The 26,238-nt window shown below is 36.5% G+C and overlaps 4 protein-coding genes, 1 long non-coding RNA gene and 1 other non-coding gene across 9 annotated transcripts; 2 read left to right on the top strand and 4 right to left on the bottom strand.

Annotated features, from left to right (window-relative positions):
- The first annotated feature begins 261 nt into the window (after positions 1–261).
- On the top strand, positions 262–345 carry TRNAL-CAA. Its single transcript has one exon. It is a non-coding gene; the product is annotated as a tRNA-Leu (tRNA).
- Positions 346–1,396: 1,051 nt separating this feature from the next.
- LOC125211559 (amidophosphoribosyltransferase, chloroplastic-like) lies at positions 1,397–3,368 on the bottom strand. The gene has a single exon (XM_048111414.1). It carries the CDS (start codon positions 3,320–3,322, stop codon positions 1,619–1,621), a length of 1,704 nt encoding a protein of 567 aa, XP_047967371.1. The 5' UTR covers positions 3,323–3,368; the 3' UTR covers positions 1,397–1,618.
- Positions 3,369–3,532: 164 nt separating this feature from the next.
- On the top strand, positions 3,533–5,455 carry LOC125211561. Its single transcript, XR_007174541.1, has 3 exons — positions 3,533–3,664; positions 3,750–3,815; positions 5,121–5,455. It is a non-coding gene; the product is annotated as an uncharacterized LOC125211561 (long non-coding RNA).
- A 6,073-nt stretch (positions 5,456–11,528) lies between these two features.
- On the bottom strand, positions 11,529–12,253 carry LOC125211560 (auxin-responsive protein SAUR50-like). Its single transcript, XM_048111415.1, has one exon. It carries the CDS (start codon positions 12,179–12,181, stop codon positions 11,867–11,869), a length of 315 nt encoding a protein of 104 aa, XP_047967372.1. The 5' UTR covers positions 12,182–12,253; the 3' UTR covers positions 11,529–11,866.
- A 5,085-nt stretch (positions 12,254–17,338) lies between these two features.
- LOC125213141 (putative pentatricopeptide repeat-containing protein At1g03510) lies at positions 17,339–22,776 on the bottom strand. 4 transcript variants are annotated; one of them, XM_048113517.1, is made up of 6 exons: positions 21,323–22,776; positions 21,097–21,219; positions 19,509–19,640; positions 19,004–19,101; positions 17,818–18,026; positions 17,339–17,703 (listed from the first exon to the last, which is right to left on the bottom strand). In XM_048113517.1, exons 1-2 carry the CDS (start codon positions 22,707–22,709, stop codon positions 21,197–21,199), a joined length of 1,410 nt encoding a protein of 469 aa, XP_047969474.1. In that variant the 5' UTR covers positions 22,710–22,776; the 3' UTR covers positions 17,339–17,703; positions 17,818–18,026; positions 19,004–19,101; positions 19,509–19,640; positions 21,097–21,196. The 4 variants fall into 4 exon arrangements, with proteins under 4 accessions (XP_047969474.1, XP_047969472.1, XP_047969471.1 ...); XM_048113515.1 differs by having other exon boundaries at positions 17,339–17,699; positions 21,097–22,776; XM_048113514.1 differs by having other exon boundaries at positions 21,097–22,776.
- Positions 22,777–23,590: 814 nt separating this feature from the next.
- Positions 23,591–26,237, bottom strand: LOC125213142 (ER lumen protein-retaining receptor erd-2.2-like). The gene is made up of 6 exons (XM_048113519.1): positions 25,853–26,237; positions 24,996–25,195; positions 24,274–24,414; positions 24,093–24,173; positions 23,891–24,015; positions 23,591–23,804 (listed from the first exon to the last, which is right to left on the bottom strand). The coding sequence occupies exons 1-6, from the start codon at positions 26,073–26,075 to the stop codon at positions 23,756–23,758; spliced, it is 819 nt and encodes a 272-aa protein (XP_047969476.1). The 5' UTR covers positions 26,076–26,237; the 3' UTR covers positions 23,591–23,755.
- Between the last annotated feature and the right edge of the window lies 1 nt (position 26,238).

The raw sequence follows: 26,238 nt of genomic DNA on the forward strand, positions 1-26,238 counted from the left end.
TTTTTGTTAGAATCATTCAACTCTATACCAAGACAATGATATGTTGGATTAGTCTTATTAATGATAAGTCTTGACTTATGAATTTTGATCCAACGTAATTTTGAGCCCATTCAGTCTTGAACAATAAGTTAATTTTTTAAACAAGTGAAAATATTCTTGTGTTACTATATTTATCCTTGACTATATTACTATTAATTAATAAAGCTTGATTAAGTTATGAATATATTAGTATTAATTAATACACAGAATACGTAACAACAAGTCAGGATGGCCGAGTGGTCTAAGGCGCCAGACTCAAGTTCTGGTCCTCTTACGAGGGCGTGGGTTCAAATCCCACTTCTGACATTCTTTCCACTATTTATCTAATTATAATTTCAATAGTTATTAATACTTTTAGCTATTTTGATTCAGTAAATCAACAAAAAATATTCTGTCATTATTAACTCAATTTATTTTCCTGTCTTTAATTGACTGTTCTTTATCTTATTTTGGTCTAGTAACAATCACCTTCACATTCACATTCACACTATATCCTCTGTATAGTGCATAACTCCATTATTTTGTGCTAAGTATCCAAAGGAAATCGATAATCATTATTTTATTTGTGGCAATTTTCAATTATTTCCTACCAATTTTTTTTGGCTATGTAGACTCTACAGAGACTAGAAATGGAAGAACGAAACACAATTAGTCTATTAGATCTAATTCAATTTGTTTTCTTCAAATTGCAAAATGTATTTCATGTATGTCAACCTACAATTAGGGATGTCAATTGGACTAACCCGCTCGGGTTCGGGCCAATCCACTCGGATTGTCGGGTTATTTGGGTACGGATTATCGGGCTGTGAATTTTTCGGGTTATAAATTTTTGGCCCCTAAATCTTCGGGTTTCGAGCTAACCCACGGGCTATTCGGGTCGATAGTAATCTTATAGTATGTTACTTTCTATCAAATCCAATATTCTAAATTATTAAAAATCATATTGTCGCAAATAGTAAAGTATTATCAAAGTGATCAAGAGAAAGAAAATAATAACAATTGAAAATTGAAACAAAATAGATAAACATATAATTTAATTAATAGCACACGTGAATCTGACTACAATTAAATGGAAATCATGCATTTCAATTTGATAAAGAAGACATAATTACTATATATTCTTAATATCAATGTTGTATTTAATATTGATATTACCAAATATACTTCATATAAGTATATAATCTAAAATTTTAATTATATTTTTATATTAAATGCTCAACCCGTGGACTAACCCGCAACCCACATAACCCGCCAACTCGAACAGATTAGCTCGTGTAGCCCGCTTTTGAATATGGGTTGCGATTTTCCGCCCCTACATACAATACCCTCAAAATAGCATCTCCAACGCGTTTTAATGTCACCAAAATTTTGTACTCTTCATAGATAGATAAAAGAGAGCTACAACATCATCACTCAAACCCAAAATCTTGCCTAACCTCCACACATTTGACATATTTCCCAACAACACAAAAAAACCTACAACCAAAAAGAACCAAATAGATGATCAATAATGATCCCTCGATGCCAACCAACAAAAAGATGATCAATAATGATCCCTCGATACTACTTCCTCATCAGCCTAGGTAGAGGACTTGACCCCTTCCTCCTTGTTTCTATTCTCACTAAGCCAACCTCCATCAATGGACTCCATGCTCCCACTCAACCCATCATCAAGAAAATCCCCAACCCTCTTCACCTTCCCCGTTGGCAACACCGGATACTTCCCGGAGAAACACGCGTAACAGAAGCTTGTCGAGTCTCCCCCCAGCATCCCCTTCAAGCTATCAATGGGCAAGAACGCCAGCGAATCACACCCAATGAACTCCCTGATCTCCTCCACACTCATCCGATTCGAGATCAGTTCGCCCGGGCTAGGCGTGTCGACCCCATAGTAGCACGAAGCTATGATCGGAGGGCTCGAAATCCTCATGTGCACCTCCTTCGCCCCAGCCTCCTTGATCAGCCTCACGATCTTGGACGATGTCGTTCCCCTCACGATCGAGTCGTCCACCACCACCACGCGCTTCCCCTCCAGCACGGCCCTCACCGGAGACAGCTTCAGCTTCACGCCGAAATCCCTAATTTTCTGCGACGGTTCGATGAATGTTCTGCCTACGTAGTGCGACCGGATAAGCCCCTGCTGAAACGCAACCCCTGCTTTCGCGGCGTAGCCTAACGCCGCCACCACGCCGGAATCTGGCACCGCGATCACCACGTCGCAATCCACCGGCGATTCTGTGGCTAGGATTTCGCCGAATTTACGCCTCGACTCGTACACGGATCGGCCGAATACGACGGAATTAGGCAATGCGAAGTAGATATGCTCGAAAATGCACGATTTTGGCTCGAAATGAGGCATTAAACATACGGATTGAACGCCGTCTTTATCAACCACGATGACTTCGCCGGGATACACTTCTCTCTCGTATGTTGCTTCGATTAGATCCAACGCGCAAGTCTCCGACGCGAACACCACCGCGCCGTTGCTCCTTTGCCCCATCACCAGCGGGCGGAAACCGAACGGATCGCGAACCGCAACCAATTTGTCCTCTGTGAGGAAAACCATCGAATACGCTCCTTCCAGCTTCTCGCAAGCTTCGACAATCCTCAGGAAGAACGGTCGCGCCTTCGATATCGCAATCAGGTGAAGAACGACCTCCGTATCGGAGCTGGTGTTGAAAATCGAGCCGTTTTCCTCTAGCTCTTCACGAAGCGCTTGGTAATTCACCAAATTCCCGTTGTGCGCGACTCCGACGGAGCCGAATCGGTAGCCGGCGACGAACGGCTGGACGTTCTTCAGCATAGAGGCGCCGGCGGTGGAGTAGCGGACGTGGCCGATGGCCATGTCCCCGGGCAATTTATCGAGCTTCGACTCGCTGAACACCTCCGAGACGAGGCCGACGCCGGTGACGGAGTGGAGGACGTTATCGTGGACGGATACGATGCCGGCGCCCTCCTGGCCACGGTGCTGCAGCGCGTGGAGAGCAAGGTAGCAGAGGCGCGACGCCTCTTCGTCGCCGTAGATTCCGACGACGCCGCATTCTTCTCGCGGCTTGTCGTCGCCGTCGAAGGAGATGATTGAATCCGAATCCAAATCCGATGAGGATTTTCCGGTGGCGATGATTTCCGAGATAGGGTTTTTGGATTGAGTAATGTGGAGAGGTTTTTGGGGGGTTTTGATCGGGAGGGTGAACGAGGTGGTGGAGGGATGAATCCGAGCGTTGAGGCAGGTAGAGGAGTTGGCGCAAGCGGCGACGGCGGTGGAGGCGGTGGAGGCGGCCATGGAAGGGTTTTAGGAGAAAATGGAGAATCAATATCCGAATTTTATTGTTAGGTTTTGCTGATTTTAGATATTTTAATGATGGATGAATATAAGTATGACGAAGGGGTGACGCTTATGACCGTCACAGGATATTTTTCATTGGTCGGTCAGCTAAGTCAGTATCACAGCTGGTTAATCTCACTCGTTTTCACCACACGTGTGATATTACAAGAGACTGAGTTGAGCTATTGTACACTTCAAATCATTCAGCTTCTAAATTTGGGGTTTATTTTTTCTCCGCCGTCTAGAATGGCGCCGCCTCCTCCTCCTGGGCTTTATTCCGGCAAGAGCGCCTTGGCTATGGTAGGCTAGCGGCCGATTCTGTCTTCGATCTATTGCTTTCGACGTGATGATTTAGGAATGTTATCTGAATTTTCATGAATGGCAGGTGGCTAGGGTTTCCGCTTTCACGGTTGGACTCGCGTATGGCAGCGTAAAGCTTAAGTTTGTCAAGGTATTTCCCTTGTTCTTTCACTGAATTTCTTTGCTTTCTCTCAATGCTTATTGATTTTGTTGATCTGTGTGTGTATGTATGTGTTGAGCTCTATGTTGCTCCGGCCATCTACGAATGTGTTTTTTCGTTTTTTCTGTGGATTTAATATTTTAATTTTTAGGATATCCAATTTGCTTTGATTTCTCTCAATGTTTATTGATTTTGTTGATTTGTGTATGTATATGTTGAGCTCTAGGTTTCTCGGGTGATCTCTGAATGTATTTTTTTCTTTTTTCTTCTGTGGATTTGATTATCAGGATGTCTAATTTGCTTTGCTTTTTATCAATGTTCATTGATTTTGTTGATTTATGTATGTATATGTTGAGCTCTAGGTTGCTCCGTTGATCTCCGAATGTGTATTTTCATTGGATTTAATTGTTAGGATATCTAATTTGCTTTGCTTTTGCTCAATTTTTACTTGTTTTTGTATTTAATTATTTATGTTTTCTCTTTCAAATGAGGAATGCTTTTCTGGAGCTGCTAGGTGATTAATAGTTGTTTGAGATAATTATGCTAGAAGCAGTGATTACAGTGTAATTGTCATGAAAGATTCATTCTTTGGTTACAAAATGTGGTTTGTTAAAGAATTGGTTGCAGAATTTGTTTGTGATTCTTGTTGTTGTTAATGCATATATATTTGATCTCTTACATTTCATAAGTTTTTGAGGGATGCTGAATAGCTAATGCCTGTTGTCTCTTCTGTAATCATCAAATAGTTGGACTAGCTTCAGTATCACGAGCGAATATTAAGATCTCGGTGCTGTGCTTTGCTTGTTTTGGCACCAAATGTTATAGCATTTCAAGTCTGCATTCACAATGATAGTTCTTGTGTGTGATATCATTATGCCTAAAGAGTGAGCTATTTTTTTTCACAGTTGAAACTCCCTGCAGTGCCTATTATCTCTTCTGTTACACCAATTACCGAAAGAAATAGTTAGCCGAGCATTAGTATCATGAGTGAATGTTAATATATCCTGGTGCTGTGCTTTGCTTGATTTGGTACAAGATGTTATATCATCGCAAGCCTGCATTTGCAATAATTGTTTTCTTGTGTGTATTTATCATAGTGCTTAAAGATAGATGTATTTCGTTCATGTTTGAAACTCCCTGCAATTCCTAGTTGATGCTACATACACCACCAAAGATTATGCGGTTTCGTCCGAATCATATTATACTGCGTATTAGTACTAAGGTTGAAATGCACATGTTAGATAGTTGATGTGATGTATCAAGTTTGAATTTTGACTCTTGTTTACATTTCAACAGATGAAAGCAAAGAGTCAGAAGAAGGCTGAGGCTAAGGCTCAGCACTAGAGGAGCAGTGTGACTTTTTTTTGCTCTACCGGGATCACAATAATAGAATAGAGAGATTGATTTTCCGCCATGGCCTGAATCGCCTAATGAGAACGAGCATCGTTTTCAACCGGTAAACAGTTAGGTTTTTCTTTCGGTTTGAAATGCTGCTCAAACACTAGTTTATCCTGTGATGACAATGAAGAAGGATATTAGCAAAAAAATATGGATCTATAATTTGCAAACTTTTTGGATCCTTGATTAGCTATATTTTCTCATTGTTTTATATATAAGGGGATCCATATTCATCTTCTTGTCGAAATTATTTTCCTCCTGGTTTCCTTATCTTGGAAATTGTTGTTGGGCATTTTCCTTATTTTCTCATATTAGGTATTTCAAGAATGGTATAATTATAACTATTTTGATCTAAAGTTAATGCTCTTCTCTAAAATATCTTTGTAAATTAATTAATTAGTATAAAAATTCAAATATATTCATGTCAAAGGTGGACGAACTAAGATGATGGTAGGGACTTGGGGTCAGGTGAAATTTGTTATTTATTTATTTATTCTAATTATTAGTAGTATTAATCTAGCAATTGGGTCATTTTATCCACACAACTAAAGCCCACTTAATTGGACCTTGTGCCCCTTCTCAAAATCTGTCACAGCAAAACTATAAATAATTAGGATATGACTGGATTTAGAAATAAAATAATAAAATCTCTATGCAAATATTTCACCACCTTTCTAGTTTTGAATAATCACGGTAATATTATTCTAATTTCCTTCGATTTAATAATTTATCGTTGACTTAACTTATGGATACCCACAAGAAATGGGCAACCGAAGATTTTACATAAAAGCTTGACTGATTTTTTTATAATGATAATCTACTTTCAATTAATTCCAAATAATAAAAAAAATCAACCAAAAAATGGATTTCTTTTTATTTTTTCATTTTCTTTTTCCTTTTGAGCATAAAAAGAGTGGATTGCTGATAAAGGAAGTTTCGGATAATTTCAACACTATCTATTTATCCGACCTTCGATAGGTGATGGGCCGATGGCTCGAAAAATCGAAATCACTAGAATTTTTTGGTGCTTGTGGATTGATAGTGGGTTTGGCCGACCCTATCCATCCCCATCATCTATTTGTCCTGATGAATAATAAATTTAGGCCATGTTTAGTAGGAGTGAAGGGATGAAAATTCATGAACAAGTAGTCAATTAGTTGCTAGCTTAGTGTCGGTCTCGACATAATTCCAAATCTTTTAAGAAGTATAAAAAAGATAAAAGCTACACAATATGATATCGTGTAAGGTTTGGTGGTATAACCTTCAAGCCATTACCATGGGTTTAAAAGGAAAAAAATAGTACTACTACTACTACTTTATATAGTCAAAATATAATACTCCTTGCATCCCACAAAAATATGGATATTTGAGACGACACGAGAATTAATACACAATTGATAAAGTAAGAGAGAGATAAAGATAGAAAGAAAAAATAATTATGATATTGTTATTGGAGAATGATGCTCATCTTATAAGAGAGAAAAAAGGTTACCAAAAATAGAAGTGTACAATTTTATGGGACATTTTAAAATAAAAAATGTCCATATTTTTATAAGACGAAGGGAGTACCATTATATATTACAGCTCATGAAAAAAAAATCATTTTAGTCCAGCAACATTAAAACTTTTAGAAATGGTTGGTGAAATTCATGTCACCTATATAATATGGAAACAGTGAAATTGAGATTATTGACATGATAGTTAGGTAACGTGGTTATTGGGCCAAATGATTAGACCCAGCCAACTGCTCCAGTAAATCAACCTATTCAAATATTAGGTCAAATCTGGCCCACTCAAAATGAGGGTCACCCTTCTCCAAGTAATCAAATTAAATGAATTTTAGTTCCTACCATCTCCAGCTATAATGCACAATATTCATCACATTTCTTTGAAAATAAATTTTATTTATACCTATAAAGATTTTTCAAATATTATTGACATGGTATCATGTTCGTCTCTTAAAAATATAAATTTTCTAAACTTTCCGTTTTAGAAAGTGGACTTCACATTCTAGTGGCTCTATTTTTACTACTTTTTCTCTTTCTCTGTCTTACTTTACTTATTTTTCTCCACTTCTCTCTTACTTTACAATTTTTTTTTTCTCTTATTTTACCAATTATGTATTAAAACTAATATCATTTCAAAAATTTCTATTTTTTAAAAAGAGGTAGTAATAGCAAATTAGCAATTAACCGACCACAATCAAGATCTGCATAAAACTAGTCATAATCAATTTTGACTAAGCTCTATCTATTGAGTAGAAGATTCTCACTACAAACGAATAGTTAAGTCATTATATTTCCTAATTTATTGAGTAGAAGAATTTCAGTACAAGCGATTGAAGCGAATAGTTAAGTCATCATATTTCACATAGAAATTCGTCAATTTTGATTAAACTCTAATCCATTGAGTAGAAAACTTTCATCTCAAACGAATAATTAAGTCTATCATATTTCGCATAGAAACAATTATGTGTATGAGTAATAAATTTTTGATAGTCAATCTAGAAGCTAGTTACTATCATAGCCAGCCTATAATAATCAGTCATTTAGATTTTGTTGTTAACCTAACTATACAGGCTTATCATTAGGCAAAAAGAAATAAAATGAATTTAATTGATATATTCACCTCTTCAGCTAATTGCTAGTTAAATTACTCAATATTACATTCATTATTTAAAAATTAGTATAGACATGACTCATCATAAAAACATCAACTGATTTAACTATTGCAATTTTTCTTCAACAACATAAATATTTTATTCAAACTATCAACTTAGCAAAACAATACTCTTTCCGTCCCATTTTAAGAGTCCCGATTGAGTTCGGCATGGGTTTAAAGAAATGTAAAGCAAAATTGGTAAAAAAAAAATAGTGTAATGTGGGTTCTACTATTTAATATTAATTTTATAATAAAATGTGAGAGGAAAAATGTTAGTTGAATGTGAGGCCTAATACCATTTATGAAATATTTCAACCTGAATTATTAAAGTGGGACGTCCGAAAATGGTAAATCGGGACTCCTAAAGTGAGACGGAGGGAGTAAAATAAGTAAGACAATTTAGGAAGGGAGTGTATAATAAAGTACATTGAGAAAGACAATTTCTAAGACCGAAGGGGATTAAATAGGATTATTAAAATAATATTTGCATGTGGTCAGTGACATGTCACCTCACATGTCCTGCAACTTGCACGGAAGAATCGGACATTGCTGGGCCCCACTGTCACGTGCCTTACACCCCACATTGATTTTCTCAACCCGACCCGGTTTATATCTCGGACCCTCCTGCCCCACCCGCATTATCCATCCAACTACTCCTATACGGTTGGCTATATAGATACTACTACAATATACACAAAGTATAGTATAATCAATTAGTATAATCAATTGCAAAACCTAAAGATGGTACAAATTCTAAATTATATACGTATTACTAAGGAGATGTCAAAAGATTACAAAATAACAATAATAAAAAAATATTAACATAATGCTAACAATTGATGTTGTGTTTACACTTGACACTGTGTTGACATTTTCTGTTAATATATTATTTTGTCTTCTGTTCATATTTTTAAATGGTCCAGATCATAGTTTGGCGTTTGTACTATATATAGAGTTTGCATTTTATTATGGACATTGTGTTGATATTTTTTATTTATGTTATTTTGTCATTATTAACATTTTTTAACGGTTCAGATTATAATTTAAAGTTGGTACAATATATAGAATTTATATTTGATTATATATGTTGTAAATATCTAACTATCTAAGGGGTCGTTGTTTCTTTGTTTCGATTTGAATAATAGTATAAGATAATTAAATATACTGTGTTTATTATTATAGATTTTATAGTCTGTATTTTGGGATTTGTTTGTTGGCACATATAATCATATATAAATGTTTAAGTATCTAAATGTTGGTATTTCATGTGTTTACCCTCGAATTTAATGATGATAAATTGTTGTTAGTCTTAATCGTGAAAAAAGGAAAAAAGGTATATGATGGAAACATTGAACACGAAAAGGGGACCTATCGTAACATGTGGTCACTAAATATATAAATCGAATACTATAATTTTTTGAAAAAGAAAACTCTATATAGACTAAAGTGAACCTTGGAAAGACAAAATCCACTTCTATAAATACACCGTTTTCAGATTACTCACTCTTTGTCAATTTAAAAAGAACACAAATTTATTCAATACTCCCTATTATTTTTATTCTGATCGCATTTCGTTTCTTCGTGCACATTTTTTCTGTTTTATACATTAATTTCTTTTTAAAACTCATACACTAATAACATATTCAAATCAAGATTTCTCTTCAATAAGCATAACTCTTTTGCATTACTTAATATATCCCCCACAGAAAAAATAGAAAAAAAATTCAATGCAGAATATGTGTTACTATTGTCAGGAAAAAAAAAAAAGAAAACTCTGGCTGAAAGAAAAAGAAGAAGATCATAAATATATTGATTAATTATTGCTTTTATTTGTTGCATTATGAAGATGAAGGACCAGCTCACCACCTTCAATGTTCTGGTCCCAATTCAATAAAGTTGGTGTATTAATCATGCATATTTATAAATATAATATATTCACACACCATACACCCTACAAAAACACAGTATTTTAGATTCTTTTCTTGTCTTTAGTTTCAAATTGTAAAGTTAACCTCTTCATGTTGTTGCAGAAAATAATAGTAGTAGCAATTGATTGAGGCATCCATGCAGTCCATGCAGATTGGATTCATGTTAATCTATTATTATATGATAAATTTATTCATATAAATTTAAAATTTAGATTGTGACAATAATGTATACATGACTTCTCACTTTCACCACCAACCTTACCTTTAAAATGGCTGGCCCAAATTTTAGAACAAAGCAATATAGTATGTTGAAAAAAGTTAAGGAATATAAGTAGCTAGTAAGAATATCTCTCTTTCTTTAAATTAATTAATTGACCCCATGTATTAAATCTTAATATATATTTGGAAATCGGTTAGTTTTATTATGTCATCCAATCTTATGTTTATTAAAGCCATGAAATAATCAAGTAAAATAATTTTGTACTAATAAACTACTCATAATATATAGTGGCAAAGCCAAGATTTTAATCTTGGGGGCAAACTATTACTCTATACTCCATAATAAACACTTCTTTGCTTATTTAATTGTAAAATAAAACAAAAGGTGCCCTTTTACCTATAAATCTCATTGAAGTAGATCAAGGGGAGTCGTGGTCGATAAATCTCATTGTTGGCTCATGAGGGTTGGAAAACTGCACTAAATTAAGCATTTGAAGTCGTCGACAATCCGTGGGTGCGACAATTCCAAGCCAATCCTTCAGGAGCTGAGTTCACTTCCATTCTTTGCCGGTCATTATTTTCAGCTATGACTACCACACAACATCTATCTCTTGATGTCGGCTACATCATCTTCGTTGTGTCAAACATCACAAGTTCCGTTTCTTAGTTTCGAAATTATTTTTTGTTGCAAACATCGGCAAAAGGTTTGGTCATAGTTTCATAAGTTATTGGTTGTGTAAGAGTAATAGTCTAATCCAAGATTCCTTAATGGGACAAGCATGGCTTTCAATCTTGCAGTGCAAATAAAATAACGACATTAACGGAAAATAGTTTGTATGGTACGGAATTTCAATCCGTTAACGGAGTGCGGGTTATATTACTCCATTTTTTTTATTACTCCATTTTGTAGTAGCATGTAAATTAGAGTATTACTCCATTTTTTATTTTTTTCTAATATATAAACATAGTCTACGAAAAATATAGTAATACCATAATATCTTTTTTCATAATCTACCAAAGATGTATCACTTCCCTTTTTGTGTTTTTCTCCATTCATTATGAGCCCAATTTCTATTTAAAAATTGCTTTCACCAAATAAATAAGGGCTTACTCGATTCATATAAAATTCCAAAACTTCCACCTTGAGTTTTGTATACTCTAATTTTTATTCGTTTAAGTGAAACGGTCACTAAATATGACAAATTCAGTTGAGGTCTACCGACACTATTCCATTCATTTACTATTGTCGTCAACTTCTCAGTACGATAGCTCGTTATTAATCACCACCAGTACACGAACATCGAATTAAAGTCGTCCAACTAAAGACATAAAAGTGAATTTTGTTTGAATATCACCCTCCACATTTTTAATATTTTATATCACACCCCTTTATTTTTATTCTTTTTAGCTTTGTAAATACACATGCAAATTAATATACATAAAATAAAAATAAAAATAAAAATAAAAATAAAAATAAAAATAAAAATAAAAATAAAAATAAGCAGAATTAAAATTACCGTTAAATTCTATCACAGGGTGTAAAAGCAAACACCTCTGTGAGGAAAAATCACAAACACCTTATCTACAAATCCAACCCTCGTAAACAAGCACCCCCACAATTCAGGGCTCTAAGATCAGAGATTCCTCTAAAAATGCGAAGAAAGATATTGAAAAAAGAGGAGAGAATTCAGCAATTCTGCAGCTCAATTCCTCCATCTTGACCATCTCTCTCCAAAAATCCGCGGTATAATACAAATTTCACCAACGCGCGGGATCGGATGAAAATCAAAAATTGAAAATTGAAAAAAAAAAAGAAAAAACCCTAGCAATTGAGCTTCATCGGATCATGGAAGTGAGCGATCGGAAGAAGACCTCTTCGCAGGGGAGAGTGAGCCCCATTTCGTGGTCGAATCCGAACTCCTCCTCGGCTCGGCGGAGCAGGCATTGGAAGTCCGGGTGGGAGAGGAAGGAGATGGGGACGATGTAGCGGCTGCGGTTCTCGCCGACGTAGACGGCGAAGTGGCCCTTGGGGACGTCGACGGGGTCGTGGTCGTAGCCGTGCTGCTGCTTCTTGCCGAGGCTGGAGCAGCGTTTGAGGATCTGCTTGAGCGCTGCTGCTTGAGAGAGTTTGCTTGATTTTTTGATTGCCATTTGGAGAAGAGAGGAGAGGTGTTGAAGGAGTGTGGAAGAAGAGGATTTTGAGGTGGTGGTGAAGATTGAAGATGGAGTGTGTTGAGGTATTTATTGAGGAAGGTTGTGGTATTTTTGGGCCTAGAATGTGGGGTCCATTGTGCAAAGAAAATCTTCTTACTTTTTCTACTAGTTTTGAATATTTTTTATTCGTGATTTGATTTTATATAAAAATTTAAAAAAATAAAAATGTGTTACTTAGAGGATAGAGGATGATGAAGGAGTAATTGAAACTTTTCAAGGTTCGAATTGTAATTGAAGTTAAAAAAATATAAAATTGGAAGCTTTTGTGCGGGTATGAGAGCGTGGATTAAACTTGACGAAGTTCTAGATTGGATCGACCAAAGAGAGGGGGATGAGGAGGAAGAGGTGGTGATAGAGAAGGCGTGGGTGGAGGATCTTCGGACAATGATAGCCCTCAGCACTCGTAAGTTTAGTAATGAATTGCATTCAATCAATGAGTTGTATTTTACTTCAAGTTGTTATAGGTGAATTGAGTCGTTTATGCTTTCTTTACCAAAAAAAACATTTAATGAGTCATTCATCTTTATTAGAAAAATAAAACATTTAATCTTATCTATTCAACTTTATTCTCTCACTTCATCTCTATTTATGTACTAAACTAACTTTCGCATATTTTGTAACGAAAAGAACGTATCAAGTGACATGGGACGAATGGAATAAAACTTTGGTGTAACTTTGGTTTAATGCACCATAAAAGAAATTGTATTGTGCATCATTGTAAAGTTGGTTGATTCTAATTTTGTAATCTATATCGATCCACCTCAAGTCACATTTTCGGGCCTAATTCCAAATCAGTGACAATATAATATCAGAATACAATGATTAAAACTATGGTACGCACGTATAAATATTTCTTTGATTTTAGAAATAGAGAACGATGAGGTTTGTGTTAGGATCCAGGTTCCAAAACTACCAAGAACCACAAAGTAATACCAAGAACAGAAACAAGAAACAAGAGCACACTATGATTTACGTGGTTCGGCAATCTCTTGCCTACATCCACGGAGAAGAAATGATGGGATTTATTGATCTAAGTGCGAAGGATGAGATGAGTTCCTCTCTAAAATTTGAAACGCTCAAGCTAATCACAAGAAGAGCTAACTATCAAACTGCCACTAAAAGATGAGAATGTGTGTGTGTGAATCGTGTGTTCCTTTCTGACTCATTGAGCCATATACAAGAGATTACAATCAAGATCTTCTAACTACTCTTCAAGAAGAAACCGTTATAACCGCTTTCTCCAACGGCTAGCTGAGCTTCAATAACCGAGCTCACCCTCTGCCTCTCTTTCTTGAGCCTAGATGCTCCCAGCCCAAAAATAGAATCATCAAGTTGCAACGGTCACACCTTCACAGTTTGAACAATGGACGGGTCCAACTTGCTATTCTCAAATACATAAATTTTTACCTATACACGAGTACTAAATTTTTGCCCATTCTTAGATGAAATCTTAGCCATGTCCCTGATTTGAACTCTAGATCTCTACACTATATATGAAATCTAATGCATATTATAAATTTAATACTCCATCCGTCCCCCATTAAGAGTCACACATTTCTATTTCGGTCTGTCCCCAGTTAAGAGTCATACTTCATTTTTATCATAAATAGTAAGTAGGTTCCACATTTCACTAACTCAATTCACTCACATTTTATTACAAAACCAATATAAAAAGATGAGGCCCACATTCCACTAACTTTTTCAACCAACTTTTTTTTACATTTTTTAAAACCCGTGTCTGGTCAAAGTGTGACTCCTAATCGGGGACGGAGGAAGTACTTTATTACCATTTTCCATTATAAATTATCTATTCATCAAAATTTGACGGCTTAAATATCCGTTTGGTGTGTATACACGTATCAATATTTATGACAAGATTTTATATGAATCACAAAAATATTTATTTAACTAAAATAAAAGGCGAATACAACTACAAGAAGTAAATACGTATAGTTGAGTAAGGGAAGAGGGGTGCATGTGTGTCGGCTTGGGCCCACTGTGTGTTAGCTTGAAATGACAAAGTGGGGCCCAAGGCCGAAGTCCATTTTTTGTACTACGTTCTAATTACGATATGGGCCATTATCTAAATCCCAAAATATATTTGAATCTAACATTATCCAATATACACTTAACATGTTAATAATTTTCTAAAAAATAAAATCAAAATAAAGAGGTGATATGACGGCTATGTTGATAAAAATAACTAAAGTTTCATAGTGACTTAGCATGAAATGTTATTTACGAAGTAATCGTTTGGTTAGTATATAGTTTTATATGCATGTTTAAGATAAATTACAGATGGGATTCAAATGCTTCAACCACAACCATGCGAATGAGGAGATACACGATAAAACGATAAAACGAAGTTTAATTGGTGAAACGTTTTCCAACCAACTAATATAGTGAAATTTAGTTATTAATTTGGAATCATAATTGCAATTGTTGTTTGGAACTTCTCATTCGGCTTAGAGTTGCTATGAGACCACTCTTGATACAAGGCTCGATTTTTGTAGGCGAACTCCCAATTTTTTCTCTACTTTCTTTTCAAAGTCACGATCATAAATGTTGAAATCCAGACAAGAAAGCATTGATTTGAGCCTAGCTTGTGACAAGGCCCTTTAGGGTAATGTCTCGACGCAATTCAATGGAACAATACATAGATAAGTAAATCCTTTATAAAATTTGAATTTCAAGGTATTCTTTATTTCATACTACTACTAATTTTGAATTCTACTTGAGTAAGAATTAACTCAAATGGAAATAGACTTCTAATCAACTCATCTTTGGTAGATGAGATTGACAGATAACGCTAGCATATGTTCTTTTGTTTGTCTGTTGCTTTGGATAAAATGTTTGTTTGTTCTATACATCGATTTCGTTGCTTTTTTTTTTTTTTAGTTTTTATTCTGAAACGTGTATGTACTACTCCCTCCGTTCCATAGTAATAGAGGCATTTCATTTTGCGCACTGGGATGAGATCCTCTACGGTGTACAGCACCGTGTTGTGCACCTTTCTCTCTCACAAAATGAAATTAAATAATTAAATATAAAAATGAATTTTTGTATTCAATTGGGAGGGGGAGGGGTGCACAGCACGGTGCTGTGCACCGTAGAGGATGTCAGCCCTTGCGCACTCATTTTGAAAAAATAATTATAAATAGTTAAAGTGGAGAAAAAGTAAAGTAAGAGATAAAATATTGTAGATAAGACTCTTCTCTATATTATTCTTTCTCTTACTTTACTTTTTCTCCACTTTAACTATTTATAATTATTTTTTCAAAGCGAGTGTGCAAAATGAAATGCCTCTAATACTATGGAACGGAGGGAGTACTACTCCACCAGTAATTAGTTTTGGCTCTGAGCATTTATTTTGTACCACATGTCCCATTGAAAATGAAATATTTTCCTTTTTGAGTTGTCTCATTAAAAATGAAACATTTTTAAAATAGAAACAACATTATCTCTACTTTTTTCTCTCTTACTTTACTCTATCTTCATTAACTCACAAAACAACACTGTATAAAATCTCGCATCAGAAACCAAATGTTTCATATTTATTGGGACAAAAATAGTATTAAAATAATGAAGATCCAATAGGGTTGAATGATAGAGGCAACTACAACTACCACCTCTTCCTCCCAAAATACATATATATTGTGAAAGAAATTTGAAATTGATATGTTTGGACATAAAGAGCATAAACATTAAAGAGTTTTGGATGCATAGCATTCCACTGTTTGCAGTTGGTTTCAGGTTTCAACATCACCTCTACCTCAATAATTATTACTACTTCCAACATTATGTCTCTTTTGATTAAACCTTACATGCCTTTCATCCAAATTTTATTTATATTTTTCTATAGTAAATATATCAACAAAAATATGATAAATAATTACCATATATCAATTTCAAGATAATAAAATGAACCTACCTTTTTTTTGTATCATACATAGGTTTATAGTAACTAGTAATCTAATAACTTAAACTATAAGGTACTAGTATTGTATTATAGGAATAATCAAGGTTAAAAAATATCCTCCACATTTATTATGGCCTGCATATAGTACAAAAGTTTGTTTAGCGGGTCGGGCCAATCCCACTGTCAGCTCAAAAAGATCAGAAAAAACACCATTAAATTCGAAATTTGGAGGTGTGTTAGATCCCCATTGTGCAACATCTCCACCCAAATCCATTAGGGTTGTGTCCACCGCCCCCATTCTTCGTCCGCAATCATTGTCATCGACGGTAGTCGAACCACTTATTTTGTTCGATGCGCAAACAATCTTTTTTTACTGTGTCCGACTCAAGTTCGGATTCCTCAATCCAGCACCTAAAAATTAACTGAAATTTTGGAATTATTTTTTGCTTGGTTGAGTACTTCTTACCAGAAATCCATGTGAAACTATTAATACATGGTACAAATTTCAAACTGCCACACAGTACATATTCATGAGCCAATAAATTCAAACAAACAATCGGTTTCTTACTTCTCATTCAATTCGCCTCTACTTTTTGCAGGTTTTTTACTGATTTACATTCAATTTTTCGAGGGTGGTTGTAAAGATTATTGACAATAATTTGGGAGGCCTAGTTTTGATTTGTGACAATGATAATTTAACTTAAAACTCACTATTCTCTTAGTTGCACTCACCATTCAAGGTTGATAACATGTAATTAACTCTAGCTTAGCTGATAACAATAGGTCAAGAGTTTGAGTCGTCAGGCTAACGAAATAAAAGGGAAACTACCACTAATCAAGTTATAAAAAATAATAAATCATGTGAAAATGCATACAAGCTACCTTACTCCGAGAAAAAAAATTGATGGTTAACAATTGTAGAACCCCCATCTTTTTTTTCACTTTCATCTCTCCTTTAGCAATTATAGTAATTGATTAGACACAATACGTGGCAATATGTTCAGAGAATATGAACCATCAAACTTCTACTCATGTTTAGACTAAAAACTCTAGTGGCACACATAATTTGTGATCTTTTTCAAAACAAACAAGTGTAAGTAGGGAGACAATGAAGCACCACGCAAAATGCTTTAGTTCCAATAAATAGGTTGAGAGTTTGAATCACCAGAGCCACATGATAAATGAAGAACTATTATTGATCGATCCTTTACAAAAAAGCAAGGGTTAGCTTGTCCACGTAGCGTAATCAATATACACGAAGGAGATGCAAAGTAGGACGTTGGGACAACATGGTGGACCATCATAATTTTTACCCATGTCCTCGTAGCGCAGTCAATACATAGGGTGCAACGTTAAGTAAATTTCGCGACGAAAATAAAATGATTCAGGAAATGCAAAGTAGGATGTTGGGACAGAAATGGGGCAGTCCCATCTTTTCCCATGTGGTCCTCAACTGAAAATCTGAAGCCAACAGGAAAGAAAGCCCACTTCAAACCTCCACCACTCGCACTCGCCCCATCCATCTTCTTCATTGCCCTAGCTAAATGGAATAGTATATAATTATGAGAGAGAAAGAGAGAGATAGAGGTGTATCTGCATGTTCCAAGGCTGAGAAAAGATCCACAATAAAGATAGCAAGATTTAGGGATATGACCTTCTGTTGCTACATCATTGTTGTCTTCTCCTTTTGTTTTACGTACTCGCCCCTCCCTTTCGCCAGTACGAACATTCGACAGCGACACCCTATGCATTATCATCTTCACAACCGTTTTTAACCATGTGACGGGGGCGTTTACTTTGTTAGATTTGATGGGCTCGGCTCAGTACTTAATTAATCTCCGGATCAGTCTTGACCCTCCCTCCCTGTGATAATATTAATTTTGGGTAATCTTGAGCCAATTTAATTTCGAGTAACCAATCTACTTAAAGCAAAAGAAGAAAGAAAGAGTAGTCATAGCCATAATAATGATAATAATACCATTTGAAAATGATCAAAACTTAAACAATGGGATTCAGTGAGTTAAATTGAGAGAGAATGTGTCACTTAGTTAAATTGAGGGTGTAAATATCATAGCTTTCAAAACTCAAATTTACAACTTACCACATGTTTTTGAAATAAGATAGGATGAAATTAACCTTAACTGAAATAAAAAGATTGGATGAAACTTTAAATATATGGACCCATACATCTTAAAAACACTATACCAAATAAAATACTCCACTTATGTACCAACCTATATATGCATATCTAGCATTAATGAATGAACTATAACAAAAGCCAATTACTACCAATATTAATCAAACAATTTCAAGACTAACATGTTTTGGTATTTCATGTCTAAAGTGGCAAGAAAAAACACACTTTTATCAAAATTGACTACAGGCTTATCTTATATCATGTTATCTCACAAGATTAAAAGTCATGTTATTCTCTATATAGTTGAACGAGTGCAACTATGAAATAAATCATCTCTCAAAAATTTCACATATATAAAATTAAATTGTGGTGACTAATTGAAGTTGAATGTGACATAACATTAGTCTAGCACATGAAGCCCATGTTACTCTTGCCCATCACATATCATTCCCAACTACTGGAAACAGTCACCTTAACTTATTTCAACTAATGTTTTTGACAAAAAATTTTTGAAAAATGTGAGATAGGAACATGGAATAATCAGCCCAATTATTGATGAAAAAAATACGACATAGGAAAAAAATTTGTACGGTTCAAAATGAAATGGAAATATTTTTTTGTATACAGATATAACACAAGACAGTATGGGCTATATATCAGTTTGCAGGTGATGAAAGTAACATTTAGATGTAGAAAATATGACCTTTCAGGAAGCCATGAGCCTCGATTGGGTACGTCCGCGAACGAGTCGGGTATTGGAGTGACATCATAGATATGCGTATCGGACTTGGCAACATCAAGCTGAAAAAGGGTCGGTTTAGGAGGGGCCGGGAAACAGCTCAGCAAGTTGCAGGACATAAGACCTAGAGACAATATCTTTAACCCATGCTTTTGAAAATAATACTCTTTCTATGACACGTTACTTCAGTCGTTTATTTTGGGCATGTGATTTAAGAAATTGTGTTTAGTGGATTTATGTAAAGAGAGAATATAGTAGTAACAGAGATTAGAGATGTTTTGTTTTTTGCCAAGTAACGTGGGACAACCCAAAATGGAATACGACTCAACTAATGTGGGACGGAGGAAGTATATATATAGCTACAAATGTATTTCGTCGGATAATCAGAGACATGGGAATGTGAAATGATTAAATTATAGGACTTGACAAAGCTAAAATGAGGATAGGGTTAAGGATAAGGGTTTCGTACCTGGTATGTTAGGGACTGGAACCGAGTAGTACGCTGACAGCCGGACGATCAGTTAAGAAACTTGAGCATGTGCCAGCATGTATCAAACAGCAATGTTTGGATCACACCTCCGATGGATTGACGTGCATGTTACTTGGATTCAACAATGAAAATGATTGGTCATGCCAAGAATCGGGTGTTTTAGTATAGACAAGGTTAAGTGTGGGGAACAGAAAGTCCTCAATGCAACAAGCAAGAACACAATCCAAATACGAACTCAAACATATATCAAATGTTTAATGTTTTTACAACCATTTTTATAACATAGAACAAACATATAAGTCCTGAATATAGTGATGATATATGATGCAAAGGCTGAACACAATTCGTGGTGCATGAGTTTGTTATGCATGCTAGTAAACTAATACGACTCTTGTTCTTTTGCATAAATGCATTGGTACTTTCACAACTCATAATCGATGATTAGGCCAATTGAAGAAGTAAAAAAAGTAGTTCAATCATAAATATAGGGAGAGAAAACAGTTTGATATGCAAAGATATATAGCTTGTGAAGACAAATTTCTACATGTCAGATGCTGCATTCAATTAAAGATGCTATTGATTGACCAAATTCAGCTGGCATTCAAGTTTACACGAGTACATATATATAAACAGTGGAAACATAAATATCTTCGTTAGAAATTACTATCAACTGTCGAAAATGCCAACTGTCGAAAATTACAGAATATGCTATGATGAAAGCATCACATAGTCACACTGCAAACAAACAGCCAAGACAAAAATGCCAAAAACTGCATTCACCAAGATGGAAGATAATGGTATCTAACGAATTCCCCCCAGGCAAAGAATGCTCAGAGGCTCAAAGAGAACATAAAACTATACAATTGCGATTTGGTTGATAATAGGACAACTTCTATATAAATATTCAAATGGTCGTATCTGTAGACCTTTTGAAAACTAAGCATGGCCTATTACTACCATCTCTATTTTGACTGAGGGAGTGAACACAAAGACTGCATGTCAACTAGTACCAAATTCAAATTAACATAAGCATAGTGTCGATGCTGTTGTGACTCCACCATTGGCTATTATGTGAACGAGTTATAAAGGAGAACATCTTGCAAGCGCAAGAAATTACGATACAGCACTCACTCTTATTATATACTACTAGTATATACACGATACATCTCTAAGTCATGATAGTTTTGAGTCACTTCATAAGACAAAATTTGAGAAATTAACCACACCCCCCCCCCCCAAACAAAGATTGGAATATCCCGATTCCTGACTAACTAGAAAGCAAACACGAGAACCACTATACTACACACAGCCACCATTCAGTAAAACTATGCAAGTGGTGTTATTTAGAAAGTATGGGATTCGACACTTCAACTTTCTTCATCAGAGTGGTTTCAGTATACGAGAAAAGAATTCATTATCTTGCTCAAAAATCATACCGCTTTCCTGTGCTATGTAATACAATACGACAAAATGGAACTCGTGTGCAAGCTTCAAACAAGGATTCACCAAACCATACTCTTTCAAGTAGATATGATCCCATAAAGACGTAACTTGGAATGTAGAATACCTTTAAGGGGAATACGGTCTTTTTCCTTTTTCAATATGCAAGGATTCGTACTCTTCTGATCTTGTTATATCTGTTCATTTCAATCTATTCTCCCTCAATCTCAAATTGCAACCGGCTCCGGCTCTGTAAATCAGAAACGCCATCAACTTTGGACCTCGTATGATTTAAGTGGTACAGAACATAATCTATCTATCTATCGAACTCCAAGCAATATCCTTCTTCAAACCTCTTCGCTTCATAACCTCTCTCAACTGTTCAATCTCATCCCACATACCATTCCTGGCATACATATTAGACAGCAGAACGTAAATTCCAACATTATTAGGCTCCACTTCAAGAGCTTTCTGAGCAGCCAACTTCCCCAAACCGACATTTCCACACTCGTTACACGCACTAAGAAGTGCGCCCCACATGGATATAGCGCAATCCGCAGCATGTGGCAGCTCACTAACTATTCCCCAAGCCCTCTCCAACTCCCCTGCCCGACAAAGCAAGTCAACGAGACAACTATAATGCTCTCGGCTCGCACTCAACCCATAGTCACTAGTCATGGACTCGAAATACTCCACGCCAAGATCCACTTGCCCGGTGTGGCTGCAAGCAGAGATAACCGTCAAGAATGCCACTCCATCCGGCCGTATCCCTTCCATTAGCATATCCTTAAACAGTCTAATCACTTCAGCATAATCTCCGGTCCTTCCATACACTCCCAGCATCGAAGTCCATAAAACAACATCTCTTCGCCTCATCCGTACATCGTACCCCGCCATACTAAACACTCTCTTCGCATTATCCACTAGGCCACACCTTCCATACATTTCAATCAACAAACTCTGCAGAAACACATCAGCTCCAACGTCAAAAACGCGTCGCACAACACCTGCGTGAACCTCCTTGCCGAATTCCACAGCACACAAGCCGCTACAAGCGCGCAGAGCAGCCGAGAACGTGAAATGATCTGTTTCTAAACCCAAGAGAGGCATCCTACTCACCAGTTCAATCCCTTCCCCCCACATCTTAGCCTCCGCATAGCCCGACAAAAGCGCATTTGCACACACAGTATTCCTCTCAGGAATTTCGTCGAACACCTTCGCCGCATCACCCACGCTACACATTTTCGCGTAAAAATCCACCAACGCACTTCCCACAAACACACTAGCGAGCCACCCCGATTTCTCCACATAGCAATGCATCAATTCACCAAAGACGCCATTTTTCAAAGAGGAAGCTGACTTCAAGGAGGTGCATAGAGCGTATGAATCGACATAAACGCTGTTGCGATGCATGAAGAGAAACGTGTGCAGGGCAAAACAGTCGGAGCCGTGCTGAGAGAAGTGAGATATGATCGAATTAAACGGCAGGGGGTTTCTGAGATTGAGGGATTTCAGGAAGTGGGTTAGGATTGTGAGATTGTTGTTGTTGGCGATGCATGAGGTGTAAGCTAGAGCTAGGTCGGATTGGAGATTGGGGGAAACGAAGAACAGCTCTGTTCTGATTACATGCGCGTAGAATTGTTGGATTGGTTTGAGATTCTTTGTTTGAGAGCAGTGATGCAGGAATTGGGAGATTGTTTTCAAATTCAGGGCGCCGTGAATGTTGATTCGGGGGAACATATGTTCGATTTTGAAGAGGTTTATGATTATCTTCTGTGTTTCTGAGGTTTATCAAGAGTTGAGCAATCTGTCAATCACCTCTGGATTGAGTTCATCAAATTATGATATATACTTAATACTTATATCAAATTATTTTAAATTGAATTGGGATTTTCATAAATGAAAGAGTTTAATTTAAGAGTGTCAATTAATATTGTTTTAAGGATTTTCAAATTAATAATTTATATTTTGATTCTATTGGTTTACGACTTACGAGTACCATTTCAATATGTGGGTAAATGGTTTAATATTCATGGTTTTCAGAGTGTCTTTACCATCTCACAAATGCAAATATGACTATGATGTGGCATATCTCTTGAACATTCGAGGGAGTTATTGTTGCTTATGTGGCACATCTCTTAAAAATAAAATGGCGTGAACATGCTTATGTGGCACATCTCTTCAAAATACAATGACACATCTCTTGAACGTTGCTTATGTGGCACATCTACGAGAGAGCCGCTAGTGGGATTCCGTCGTTGTTTATGTGGCACATATCTTGAACAATGCTTACGTAGAACATCTCTTGAACGCACAAGGCCACTATTCGCATTGCTTATGTGGCACATCTAGCGAACGTGTCACATAGAAGCGCTATTGCTTGCGTAGCACATCTCTTGAACGTACAAGGGACCCATTATTCGCATTGCTTATGTGGCACATCTCTTGAACGTAATGCACACGCAAAAACACAGACCGTCGAGAATCTATTCCCAAACGTTTACCCTAGAAACATTTTCCGAGGATCGTATCAGCCGTGCCCATAAGGTTCGAGCGAAAAAACTACAGTCGAAAATCGCAGAAAATGACATAAAACAGGCATTCTGATCATCACCAACACAAAGACGAAACTCCTGACAGTTGTATTCATAATTAAAATCAAATTCGGTACTAATTTAAACATCCAAATTTATAGATACTGTCAAGCTTCCGACCAAAAACTGTGCCATCTAAGACCAAAAAAGAAAGAAAACAATGAAAATAATCTTAAATAGCCCCTCATACATCTACACCACTCCAGAAGGAAGGCGCAACACGAGCTGTCCTCCGAAAACACTGCACGTACGAAGCCAAGATAAGCTTAACAATTCAGCGAATCAATATGAATTTACACGTGGTAGAGTAGAGGAAGTTGTGCAGACCTTTTCACATAGTAATAGCAAAAGTCGGCCAGGATGAAGGTCTGAACGATTTCGGATATCAGAACCATCGAAGGCCACAATCCGTAACCCAATGCCACGAGAAGATGGCCACGAGTATCCAAAACCTAGACTCGACACAAACAAATGGTTATAATTTTGGAACTGGCTTTTATCTTTAAAGAATTTCAGTTAAAGATCAAACCTGGAGAACCCAGTGGGCACAGCTCAAAAACCTAGCAACTCCCAATGCAAATACGTAATGAGCTGTAAAAGGTTCAACAATCTGCAACGAGATGCAGAAAATATCATCAAAAGGTGCAACATATCCTTGTGTGATTACCATGTGTGTTGGTATTTATTCATCTTTGGTACGATTTTTTTACCTTTGTGTTCTGCATAACACGCAGCTGAGGTAGGACGGAAACGGCTTCCAAGTAAACGCAGAACGCCCAGGCGATCCTGTTGATGATGTGATGTGTCGTAGATGGGTGAATTAGTAGGGCTATAACGGCACAAGGGGCAACCTACAGACGCATTTTGTTAGATTTGAATGCATAAGAAACTGATTAGAGAAAAAATAGATAAATTCTTATGGAATTCAACGAAAAATCAATTACTACATAATCACCATACTTTACGCTACTAAAATGCTTCTGTTTATTGAAAATAAACCACCGAGCATGATGGCAAGAGGGTAGTGAACCTCCTCAGCACCAAAACAAGTTAAGCAGAGAAAACTGAAGGCAACTCTCAGAATTTGAAAGTGCAAACCTGAGGCCCGGAACAAGTTGATATTGCCAGATAGACTTAACAACAGGCATGTAACAAACTAGAAATACCTTTAGAGCAACTAGAATCTGAGTCCCGTGAAAGGCACTAAATCGACAAAATAAGCCACCTATCTACATATTAACAATACGACCAAAGAAAACAAGAAAGAAGAGCAGCACACAACTCATAAGGAGCTACACTAACAGACTAACTTTAGGATGCAACAAACATTCATGTTTTGTAAAATCTGAAAGAACAATGGGGAATACTCTCCCTCATCAGAAAAACAATTCCCAAGGAAAAGAAAACAACCATTTCTCGAAGGAAGACTCACCACGTAGTAGTGTGCAATGTTGTCTTTATCCTCCATATAACTCGATTTCAAGTTGAACCGAATCATATAAACAACCCACAAGGTCGTAGCCAGCGTAGCCAAGTCAAGCACAGTGTGTATGTCGTACTCCATGACAAAACTGCAATACAATCTTACGGCCAAAAAGAGAGCTGTTAGTTCCTGAGACTTCAGCGATATCCCTGCATCGATAGAGCAACAAAATCAGCACTGGGCATTTAAACAGAAGATTAAGCAAAAATCAGCGCTTGACTCACACTACTGTACTAACTATCGAAATCACACTAATTAATTAAACAAACCGTATTTGTTACTCAGTCTTTTTAACAAACACATATACAACTTAGTTTCCTCCCAAATTCATAAATTCATAGTAGTACAAAATTTTGAATCTTTAACCTTGAAGCCAGACAAAATTGAAGGATAATTCAATCCATAACAGCAATACTACATTACACAAGAAAAACCAAAAATTTGAGCAAAATAAATCTATTCACCAATCTATGCTCACAATCAAGAGACCTTCATCTCCCCCAAAACAAATCCTAGCTTCTTCACCCCCTTCCCCCCTAACAACCAAACACATAACAGCAAAAATAATCAAATTCAATAGCTCAACTAACAAGGCAACTATGCAATCAATCTCAAAATACCTTCAATCAATTAAAAAAAAAAACACAAAAAACGTTCTTTCTACATATAAATCGGAAACCTAATTTTATAATCTCCCCAGCTCCAAACATCACCATCCCCAAATTCATGCTTCCAAAAGATCCAAACTCCACCACAACCAATCAATCGCAAACAAAAAAAATTCAATAACAAAACAGCCAACATACCCGCACAGGTCTTCTCCTTCATCAACTTGTAAATCAGAACAGCAATTCCGATCGAATGAACGGCCTCGGCTGCCACAAACAGATTATCATGATCGTGGACGATTGCACGGAGGAGAACGAGCGCAGCCATGCCGCTGATCACGGCCAGAAACGCCTTCACCTTCGGCGGCTGCCGCCGCAGCCACGACGCCACCACTTGGACCGGTCTCCTCGGTGCTTTCATATTTCTACAGAAAACCTACGAATTCAAAAAAACTATCTATATGTGGTTTTATTCGGATTCAATTCAGAGCTTTCCCGTCTGAATGGAAGGAAAATTGAGGGAAAATTTCTTAGGAGAGAGAAAATTTTCCCAAGAGAGAGAGGAATTGGAGAAGAAGAAATTG

Source organism: Salvia hispanica, chromosome 3 (genome assembly GCF_023119035.1).
Source record: "Salvia hispanica cultivar TCC Black 2014 chromosome 3, UniMelb_Shisp_WGS_1.0, whole genome shotgun sequence".
NCBI classification, from domain to species: domain Eukaryota; kingdom Viridiplantae; phylum Streptophyta; class Magnoliopsida; order Lamiales; family Lamiaceae; genus Salvia; species Salvia hispanica.